The following is an 11,425-nucleotide window of genomic DNA, read 5'->3' as shown; positions in this document are numbered from 1 at the left end:
TGCATTTTGATATTTGCATCATTACTGAAGCTGCAGCAGGCTTCACCAATGGAAGTGTTTTGGGCGGTTGTAGCGTTGGCACCTGTTGGCCACCTTATGAACCGGTCCATATTGCGATTTTGATAAAAATGGCAGTTAAGTGTGCAGACCTATTATGAAGTCCTTCACAAAAGAAAATAGTATAAGTTGCACCATGGCAACAACAAAAATCAGTAAATAAATACCTATTGGTGCATCATGACCCTTGTGACATGAGGATATTATAAAAGAAATCTCTAATCCCTCAAACCTGATGCCTGAAATAGCAACATGGAAATGTCTTTCAAGGTTTTCCCCTTGAAGCTGAACAAAAGCCAGCCAGCAGGCTCTCAGCTGAAGCCGTATCTCTTCATGCATATTCAGACGGGCCGCTCTTACCACTGCTTGGTGATGTCAAACATCATGATGATTCCATTGCAGTTCTTGTACACATCCAGGAACTCTGCATCCAGGGCCACCTCATCTGACTGCACACACACATCAAACAAAGGGATTAATCACATGACACCGGGACCCTACCTCATACTCCATCCCTGACCCACATGCTATAAATGTTTCCTGAACACATGACGGCCATGTGATAATCACCTCCTGGGGCTCATTCTCCAGTTTCAAGTTCTCTCCGCGCTTTTTGCCTTTGCCTGGAGGAACAAGGAATTACAAGTATTAGTAGCTGACAAAAAAAGACATCACAATTGAGTTTGTTGCTTTAGGTTAGATTATGGTGAGTAAACAAGCGGAGCAGCACAGCCACTTTTCTTATGGTCTGTGTCCACATAGCATCTTTTTCTGTCAGGAAGGCGCTGGGCATTTCATCAAAGAAACGCTCCAGTGCTTTTTTATGTTGTTTATATGACAAATACAACTCAACGTATCACAGCTGTTGTATGACAGACTAGCATCGCCCCTTGGATGCTCTTATCTCTTAGTGCTCATATATATTATTTGACTATGAGCACCAACCGGAGGATGCTTGCTTTCAAACTTTGTATACATTTTGGCCTATCTGCTCCCACAGATTAAAGCTCTCTTTGTTCTGATAGTTATGCCTGGAAAACAGTATAAAAGCGTATCCAATTTCTACAGTGACATCCCCAGTGGTTTTATTTTCAATTTAACCTGTCATTTATTCTTAAACTGTTAAGTTTATTATTTTTGTATTATTTTATTATTCGTATTCTATACATTTTATTCAATCCTGTGTTTATTGACTTCTATTGGTTTTAAGTGTTTTTTCTTAAATGTAAGTGTTACTTATATACTATGTATCTATTATGGGGGTAGGGCAGTATTTTAAATATTTTTGATTTTGGTTTGAGAAGAACTTTGTCTTACCTTTTGTGTATTAAATTGTTTATATAAATAAAGTTTGATTGATTGATTGATAGAAGCGCTCATAACAGCCGCTCTAAAACGGTGCATTAAAATAAAAATACTTTTACGTAGGGTTGCCACATAAGACATGTGCTCCGTCCTTATTGGAATCAATTAAAGAGATAAGTTTGCGCTCAGAAAATGCTATGTGGACATGTGACTTTATGGAAAAGCATCTTATCCAACATACCAACAGGTTATCCTCTAAAAACAGACAACTATTAATGAATGAAGGCTCACACGGTGTACACACTATCTACACCCAGCAGAACACTCAGCCAAACTCAGAAATGTAGCCACGCAGCACTGGGACTAGCCAACCTTGAGAATATTGACATTCAGATAAGAGTGGAAGGAGGCGGGACAAACCCACAGCACACAAGCCAGTTCAACTTCTACACACTATAGTGGGGCTCACCTACACCTTCAGGAAGAGGGTATTTTTGGCCTGAGATGAGTGCAGGAGAGGTGCAAAAAAAGACAACATCAACACTGAGGACAGAAAAATGTGTGAAACTGTGCGTCGCTTCAATGTTATGAAAAACTGACAGAACAAGATAGAGAAAGGTGTAACTTCTTAGAGAAAGATGAGCAAAGTCTGTCAGTCAACATGTGTTAAAGTGGGGTGTGTGTGTCAAAACGTACCTTTGTCTACCACGTCCCACACCTCTACCTTGACCACATCATCAGTAGCTGAGGGACACAGAGAGAGTCTTTTTAATATTCACGTTGTTAGCCACAGGGGGGAAACATTTCAATGTGCAGCTGACTCTAATATGGATCCGATAACTGCAAACACTAGAAGAAGAAGTTGTTTCCTTTATATGGAAGAAAACATATAGGGCGGCTACTCTAAAACTGGGTTAGCTGAAACTAAATCTACATTTTTACCTTGATATGGAGCCACTGAAATAAATCACCCAGGTACAAAGCGCAGATGTTAAATACACCCAAAAATAGAAACATGACAAAGCAGTGGTGATCAAATCAAATCAGTTTGGAGATGACATAAGTTTGGATGACTTACTTTTGTAATTCCAATGGATACTCGTGGCCTGGATCTCCTGAGTGGGCAGGTACTCCTCCACAAACTTCTTGCCCTGCAGTCGATGCCACAGAGTGCTCTTTCCAGTGTTTCTATCTCCCCGGATGACTATTTTCACTTGAAGTTTGTCAGGAAACAGACAGAAAAACGTTATTTTATCCAAAAAAGACACGCTTATTTGATTGCAGAAGTCTCTGGTTGGCTGCATTACTTACTGTTATACTGGACCCCTTTGGCAAAGCGTCTCTGCAAACTTTGGTTCATGGACTGCAGGCCAGCCGGAATGTTCTTGTCCCGGAGCTGCCCCGGCTCGGATCCCACCAGCTTCTTAAACGCTGAAAACATCTTGACGATCTTTCACAGGCTGGTACAGAATCACGCGATGGTACGGTGGAGGTCTCCTGACAATTGGTCACACAGCGAGAGAAGGAACAGTGCAGAAGGGCTGAGGAAGTTACAGATCCATGCTCAGAAGCAAACACGATGCAAAATGGCTAGATGTTGACTGAAGTCAGTGGGGCTTCTTAAATCTGACTGGATGTTCCTGATCACCAGTCAGAGGTGGATGTGACTACTTTGGTGTTTTGAGCATCATCTGTAAAATAAAAAGAAACACAGAAGAATAATGGATGTTAATTACCTCCCATTCATTTTCAAGGTATAAGCATGGTAAAAAAGGCAGGATGGTCAAATACAAAATCATGTCTTCGCGGCAAAAGAAATGTTCAGCCAGAAGGAAATAGGCTTTACATATGGTTTTACATTCAATACATATCAAGAGACACACACAATTGTCCCCTAAGATAGAACTAATAACATTAAGAATATTGTGATGTGTCAGTACAGTCAAAAGCTAAGCATGCATTTGCGTTCAAAAACATTCCATCGCTTCAAAACCCAAAATATTGTTTGTTCTTCTCGTCTGTCTCTAAATATATTTCGGTTTTTCAAATTAGTGTCAGTGTTTAAACATTAAAAAGTTCAAATAATATGTCCTCGCTAAATTTGCTAAATGTAGATATTTTCAGTTTGATTTGATGCCTATATTAAGAGCTGCACAAGTAGGAAGAAATAGTCATAAAACAAAAAAATGAAATGGCAATATTAAGCCTTTAACAAATATTGTGCTTTCTGTGATTTAAATATTGCTCTCCATGTGGTGATTTGGTAAAAATCTGATCAATTGCGCAGCCCGTTCTACATTGATCTTTCGTTGAGTCAATAGGATTATTCAGCAGTGTAAAGTAACTAAGTACATTTACTGGAGTACTGCACTTAATTACAATTTTGAGGTACTTGTACTTTACTTGAGTAATTCAATTGTTTGCTACTTAGTACTTCTACTCCACTACAATTCAGAGGTAAATCATGTACCTTTACTCCACAACATTTATTGAATAGCTTTAGTTACTTCACAGATGTGGATGAATCATGTGAAATATAATCAAGTGTTAAATCAGACTTTAGTTCCACCTGGAGTAAATCCACAAGCTACCCTGCAGTATACAAAGTCATTCAAACTAGCTGCACCTTTACCAGCTTTGAGAACACTTTAATGATCAATCATTATAAAACATATCATATATATTATTCTGAAATGGACCAATCTGCACAATGACTACTTTTACTTTTGGTACTTGAAGTATATTTTGATGATGATACTTTTCTACTTTTACTCGAGTAACCTTTTGAATGCAGGACTTGTAACAGAGTATTCCTACACTTTGCTACTTTTACTTTTAGTCAAGTACAATATCTGAGTACTTCTCCCAGCTCTGTGATTAGTTTATTATAAGGGAACTATGAGTAACACATGAGGCCTTCCAGCTGTTCCGTCACAGTGGCCAAGCTTTTCCATTATTCAGAACCAGGATCAGCCTCACAGCTCGGATTCAGAGAGGAGAGAGCAATACGTTAGTCCCCGGTAATAACACAGGGCTCAATTTTTCTGGGGTGAATTGTCCCCTTAACGTTATCCTGCTAGCAGTAGCTGCCCAGGCTGTTAGCGCTTTGGAGAGGGCTTTGAAGGAATGTTGAAAGCAATTATGCTACAACTGCTCAAATGAAACGGTATGTCGACGTTTAAACAGAGAGGAGGTAACATGTAACCAACACTGGCTGAAAGGTAATGTTATCCCCTGGCTCTGTTTGGCTAGCTAACCAGCCGACATTAGCTAGCTTAGCTTCTCCGCTCAGTGACATGAAACGGCAGCTAGACTGAATGTCATCTCTCAGATCATCTACGAATACTCACGGTTATTCAATAAGATACCAAATCGCTGTCCCGACATCTTTTGCTCAAAACATCTGTCAGTCCTCCATCCCAGCTGAGATATAGCAGCCGCAGCGACATTCCTTTGCAAAGAGAGCAGCTACACAGACGGCGTCAGGGGTGAGACACACGAGCAACTTCCGTTACAGATTTCAAAATAAAGCTTAGGTTTGTGCATTTTCATTTGTGCAATAAGAGCATGGAAACAGGAGAGGTTTCTCAATACTCAAATTTCCCTCCCTCGACTCCTCTCTTCGAGACTTGGTGCCGCCCACAGGAGATGCGAGCGGAGGACTGAGGAGGGGAACCGAGGAGAGAGGAGTGGAAGCAGCAGGCGGCTAGAGAAATGAGAACTCCTCTCCTCTGGGCGGTCATTTTAAAGAGACGTTCATTAATGATGACAGGAGGCACAGCAGCACTCTGATGGACAGATGTGTTCATGACGACTTATATATATTTACTTGTAATGCATGGACAGTGCGGTATAATGAGACAATAACAGGCTATATAACAGGCTACAGATGCGGACATACACATCATTATTTCAATTGCAATGAAAGTGTCTTGACTCATGATGTTGTGTTTGTTTTCAAACACAGAGCCTTGATTAGCTGACAGTCATAACGGCAACTTTTCCTCTAAGGAATTGTTGAGAAAAATAAAAGTATATATTCTCACGATAAGACCAGAAAACTGAGCTGAAGGAAATGTCATACATAGGTGTAGAATTCAACAGCTACGGTGTATAGAGTGTTCTGAGCCTCAGAACTACAGAAGCTCTGGGTGGAAAACAGTGTGAGAGAGAAAGAAAGCTGACAGTACATCTCATAGTTCTGATCTTCAGTCTCCTGCTGGACACACAGCTCCTCCAGAGTGGCATCCATGTCCAGCTGGTTGGTCTCCAGCTGCCTCAGGAGGGTCTCCCTCCACACACACACACACACACACACACACACACACACACACACACACACACACACACACACACACACACACACACACACACACACATATATATATTTATATAAATATATACAATTTCAGGATCAAACAAGTATGAGAGCAGAGCACTCTCATAATAACGTAACACAATCAGAGACTGGATATATAAGCTGACTTTGACTTTTGCGCACTTGCATATTTTAACAAAGCTTTTCATTTTAGCCACACTGAATTTAACTAGAAGTCATGGCTGTGTCAATTGCCAGTCTAATATCGTTCTATTTCGTCCCTACTGACCGCCAGAGGCGGTGCTTTAAGCACTGGATATGTCCATCGCGCGCATGCGCAGCTCGAGTACCAATAACAACAGAGTCACATGTGACCCACGTGACACCGGCTATATCAGCCGGTGTCGTCAGAGGATCTGTTCCTTGGCACAGGCTCAGGTGAGGAACATTGTTAAAAGAGCAAAAAGGGAGTGTTGGAGAGGATTCTGTTCAAGTATTGGGAGAACTACACCATTAGATAAAGTATGGGGAATGATTAAGAAGATGAGGGGAATAAGACATCAGAGTAACCTGCCAGTATTAGAGATTGGAGGGGAAGTTGCCACTGGTGCTTTGGAGAAGGCAGAAATTCTAGCTGAAAATGTTGTCAAAGTTCATTCTTCGGAAAATTTGACAGAAGAGGGTAAAATCAGGAGGCAGGAAGTGTTAGATGAGCATCCTAATGTATATGAAGAAAGACATTCGTCGCAGAGTGTTGTAAATATACCTTTCTCTATTCAAGAGTTGAGAAGAGCATTAAGTAAGTGTAAAATGACTGCTCCTGGGAAAGATAATGTATGTTATATAATGTTGACCAAATTAAGTGATTTTGCATTAGGAAAGCTGCTGGAGATGTACAATAAGATCTGGGAGAAAGGGAAGCTGCCAATAATATGGAAAGAGTCAGTCATTATTCCTATTAGGAAACCTGGGAAAGATCCAACCAGTCCAGGCAGTTATAGACCTATAGCTCTGACATCACACTTGTGTAAAGTTATGGAAAGAATGATAACAGAAAGGCTAACATACTACATTGAGAAAAATGAACTAATGACTCCTTATCAGAGTGGGTTTAGAAGAGGGCGGAGTACTTTAGATCCACTGCTGTGCCTGAGGTCTGAAGTCAGGAAAGCCCAAGCGAACAAGGAGTGTGTTGTAGCTGTATTCTTTGATCTGGAAAAAGCTTACAATATGATGTGGAAGGAAGGATTATTAATAAAACTGGACATTATGGGTCTGGGAGGTAATGTATATAATTGGATTATGGATTTTTTGTTTGGCCGTGCCATCAGAGTCCGAGTTGGCAAGTCATATTCTCGAAGGCATGAAGTTGAAAATGGAATCCCGCAGGGGAGTGTCATCAGTCCTCTTTTATTTTCTATCATGATCAATGATATATATACACAAGTAGGATCTGATATTGGTAAGTCACTTTTTTGCAGATGATGGAGCTATTTGGAAAAGGGGCAGAAATGTAAAATATATTGTAGCTAAGATTCAGGAAGCCATTACGGAAATTGAAAGCTGGTCTCTGACATGGGGGTTTAGATTGTCGGTGGAAAAAACTGAAACTTTATTTTTTATGAAGAAAAGGATAGGTGAGGAGGTTAGGTTAAAACTTTATGGACAAAATCTAAAGAAAGTGAAGACATTTACATTTCTGGGAATATGGTTGGACGAGAGGGTCACATGGAAAACTCACATTGATAAAGTAGTAGATAAATGTAAAAGGGTTTTAAATGTTATGAGGTGCTTGGCAGGCACTAAGTGGGGGGCTGATAAAGCTGCTTTGAGGAACGTATACACGGCCTTAATAAGATCAGCCATAGAATACGGACTAATAGTGTATGGGTCAGCTGCATATTCTTCTCTTCAAAAATTAGATAAAGTCCAGGCACAAGCACTAAGGATATGCTGTGGGGCAGTAAGATCTACACCAGTGTCGGCACTTCAGGTAGAGTTCGGAGAAGTACCTATTTCTTTGAGGAGAAAGCAGTTAATTGTTAATTACTGGGCAAATCTACAGGGTCATAAAGATACTCACCCTACTAAATAAAATGTACAAACAAGTTGGGAAAGTAACAAAATAAAAAAAGAAAGTTTTTGTTTTTGTGTTTCGGAAATATGTAAGGAATTCAAAGTTAAAGAATGGAATATTAGTCCGACGGTGTTGTTATCAGTTGTTCCACCATGGTTGCTACCTCAACCTATAGTAGATTTGTCACTAGTGAAACGGGTACATTCAATGAAAAACAAATTCAATGTACAGGCTTATGTGAACACTGTTCTACATGAACAATATGGGCAGTTTATAAAAATATTTACTGATGGATCCAAAAATCCAGAAAATGGTCTAACTAGTTGTGCATTTTATGTTCCTGAGTTCAAAGTCAAAGTGGGAAAGCGTACAAGTGATCACATTGCAGTATATACAGTAGAGATGATGGCTATCTCTCTAGCACTTCAGTGGGTAGAGGAAATACAGCCAATGGGAGTGGTCATTTGCTCTGACTCCAGTGCAGCTCTGGAGAGTATAAACAACTTCTCTTCAGAATGTCGTCAGGATATTTTACATGACATTTTACAAAGCATGTTTAGGTTAGTTCATCTGGGAATTGTTGTTCAATTTGTGTGGGTTCCAGCGCATGTGGGTATTAGAGGGAATGAAGTAGTGGATCAACTGGCAAAATGTGGTTTGAAAGCAAACCAGATTGATATTATGGTACCCATCAGTAGAGCAGAAGTCAAATCTTTTACAAAAGTGGTTATCAAGCAACAATGGCAAAAAATATGGGACAGTAACACCAAAGGAAGACATTTATATCAGATACAAAGGGAAGTAGGAACAGGAAGCACGTGGGGGAGTAGTAGAAGAGAGCAGAGCATTAACAGCAGGATAACATTGGGACACTCTGGACTAAACTCATCACTGCATCTGATTGGAAAACATCCAAATGGCAATTGTGATGGTTGCCAACAACCAGAGACAATACATCATGTATTTTTTAGCTGCCCGGATTATAACAGACAAAGATTCATTCTGAAAACTGCACTGGAACGACTCAACATCAAGGACATGGATTTCAAGGCAATATATGAAAGTAAATCAAGAAATGAAGCAAACAAGCTGATCTTCAAATTCCTCAAAAGCACTGGTCTGAGGATAAGGATTTAATATGAACATGTAATAACTCAACAGTAGGTGGCGATATATGCTCCAAGTGGAAGCGATTCACCATTAAAGAAAAGAAGAAGAAGAAGAAGGATCTGTTCCTTTCATCTTCTCGCTGCGCGAGAGTACCGTGGCTACATTTTTGTAGCAACAGCGTTCAGGTTTGAACGTTTGATCTGAGGGATTTCTCTGCAAGCAGCTGGGCGCGTGCAGCTTCGCGACTGACAGTCGGAGCTAAGGGTCGTTAACGCGTCCTCCAGGAGCTGTGGCCGGCCGTGCGCTGTGCAGAGCCTCGACAGACAGGTTTGTGTCAGCTTGTTGCTGGTGATGGCTGTGTCCCCGCACCCTCTCCCAGCCTAGTTGTCCTGATTGCCGTCTTATTTTTTGTTTGGCTTAGACTTTCTGGTAACGACAGTGTTCCCGCTTCTTCTTCCATAAAGTTGCCCTTTTGAAAGTTCTGCTTGTGGCGTTGTGCCCGAGCCAGGGGCGGAGCTTCAGGGGGGCTGTAGGGGCAGGGCTCCCCGGGCCCGGGACGGTCGGGACCCAATGGGGCCCCGTCGCCGAGGCAGCAGGCTCCGCCCCTGAGATATTAGCCGGCGGGCCCTGCTGCCTCGCGCCACTGAGTGCACTGACGTTCGTGGTCATATTAGGTATTAGCATTGTAGCCTATAATATGAGTTGAACTTGTGCTGCTATTTTCACACTCACATTTAACATTAAAACATGAAAAATTGCAAGTGAATCCCTTCTATTGTCTCCAAATGTATTTTGGGTAAAATCGTCATCAACAGCCGTCCATCAACATCATACGTAAATGAACGTCAACGTCATCATCAATCACTTGTCATTCAACAGAGCACTGCCTAAGCATGAGCAGTTATAAACACAAAAGTGGAGCTACAAAACGCAAAGAAAAAGATAAAAAGGACCAAGGAAAAGCCAAATTGTCCAAGCTAGATGGATATTTTTTTCGCCCTACTCCTCCTCCTGCGGGAGATGAACGTGAAGTTTTTGCCACTGCCAGCAGTGTTTCATCCCCGAGCCCCAGCCCGCCAACAACGTTAGTGAGGGTTAGCCAGATTTACAGGTAGGCTACAATCACGGACACACACTGTCAACAAGAAAATGTGAGTTTGTGGTAAATGTTGATATCATGGTTGTTGTTACTTCGTGTAGCTCGGCCGCCTAGCTTATTTCCTTTTCTGTCTCTCGGCTGTAGTGATGATGATAATAATAATAATAATAATAATAATAATAATAATAATAATAATAATAATAATAGGGACGACTCAGCAGCTGCTAGCTGCTCGTCGAGAGGAGAGCCAGGCCTGACGCTTGACCAGCCGCACCCCTCCCCCTCCGGCTCCTTACCTGCTGCGCCGCAAGGTGAAGAAGTACCGGACACTGGGAATGAAAGCAGCAACAGGTCTCCTCCTCACGCTACTCCTACGGGTGAAACTCAGACCACGGATCATGATGTGTCCTGCAATTATCCTCTGGAGCGTTTTCCGACTGATCGGGCAAACTATTTTGAAAACATATACGCCGATATCAAAAGATATATCCTTAAAATGGGCCCATGCAAACCCAAAGGTCCATTTCCCAAAGACAAGGATAACTGTTGCTTTTGGGAAAGCTATTACACCTCCACCACTAAAGTTGGGATGAAATTTCCACGTAGCTGGATGTGCTATTCCCCAAAATTGGACTGCTGCTACTGTGAGCCTTGCTGGCTTTTTGCCAACCGAAAGGCACCGTTCTACAACAATGCATGGGTAAACGGAATAAAAGACTGGAAACATCTTTCTACTAAAATTGAGAGGCATGAATCCACTCAAATACACCTTGGTGCATGCGTAGTATATGAGCAGTGGAAAACCAACGGCACAATAGACGCTGACATGGAGAGGAATGTGCGTAATGCCGCCCAATTTTGGAGACAGATCGTGGAGCGCATTGTTAATGTAACTCTCACTCTAGCTTCAAGCAACTTGGTATTCAGGGGCCATCGAGAGGTTCTAGGTCAGGGAAAAGCTGGCAACTTTTTGTCAATAATAGAATTATTGGCTCGCTACGACCCTGTTTTGAAAGAGCTAATCAACCGACCAGAAGGGTCAGTGAAATACCTCAGTCACCAGATTCAAGATGAGATTATTTACATATTATCTCAACGTGTGAAAGCTGACATCATTGATGAAATAAACGAAGCCCCATTTTATTGAGTCATCATGGACACAACGCAAGATGTGTCAAAGATAGACCAGTTGAGTCAGGTTTACCGCTACATAACTGTTGTTAAGAACGACATGGATATTGCAACAGACATACAGATCAATGAAGTCTTTTTGGGTTTTGAAGTGACTGAAGGTTCATCAGCTTCAGAGCTTGAAAACAAAATCCTTGGTTCTATAGAGAAAAACGGATTAGATCTGTCTAAATGTCGCGGACAGGGCTATGATGGGGCGGCTAATATGAGTGGTGTGTATTCAGGCGTGCAAGCAAGAATAGCCGAGAAGGAGCCCCTTGCCCACTAT

General features: G+C 41.5%; 1 protein-coding gene across 2 annotated transcripts; it reads right to left on the bottom strand.

The window, feature by feature from the left end:
- Positions 1-79: 79 nt before the first annotated feature.
- Positions 80-4,883, bottom strand: LOC307044156 (rab-like protein 6). Of its 2 annotated transcripts, XM_079689230.1 has the most exons (7): positions 4,713-4,883; positions 2,674-3,053; positions 2,441-2,575; positions 2,059-2,106; positions 1,832-1,861; positions 628-680; positions 80-506 (listed from the first exon to the last, which is right to left on the bottom strand). In XM_079689230.1, exons 2-7 carry the CDS (start codon positions 2,801-2,803, stop codon positions 414-416), a joined length of 489 nt encoding a protein of 162 aa, XP_079545356.1. In that variant the 5' UTR covers positions 2,804-3,053; positions 4,713-4,883; the 3' UTR covers positions 80-413. The 2 variants fall into 2 exon arrangements, with proteins under 2 accessions (XP_079545356.1, XP_079545357.1); XM_079689231.1 differs by lacking the exon at positions 1,832-1,861 and having other exon boundaries at positions 357-506; positions 4,713-4,872.
- Positions 4,884-11,425: the final 6,542 nt, after the last annotated feature.

This window comes from Notothenia rossii (genome assembly GCF_949606895.1).
Source record: "Notothenia rossii genome assembly, chromosome: 6".
Taxonomy (NCBI): Eukaryota; Metazoa; Chordata; class Actinopteri; order Perciformes; family Nototheniidae; genus Notothenia; species Notothenia rossii.
Note: the sequence above shows the minus strand (reverse complement) of the source record. Positions and strands in the feature narration are given on the sequence as shown.

Coding starts and splice junctions, on each gene's coding strand:
- LOC307044156 (XM_079689230.1), bottom strand. CDS start 2,803: ATGTTTTCAGCGTTTAAGAAGCTGGTGGGATCCGAGCCGGGGCAGCTC. Junction 681..1,831: donor CCCTCTTCCTGAAGGTGTAG/GTGAGCCCCACT, acceptor TTGTTCCTCCAG/GCAAAGGCAAAAAGCGCGGA. Junction 507..627: donor TGGAGAATGAGCCCCAGGAG/GTGATTATCACA, acceptor GTGTGTGTGCAG/TCAGATGAGGTGGCCCTGGA.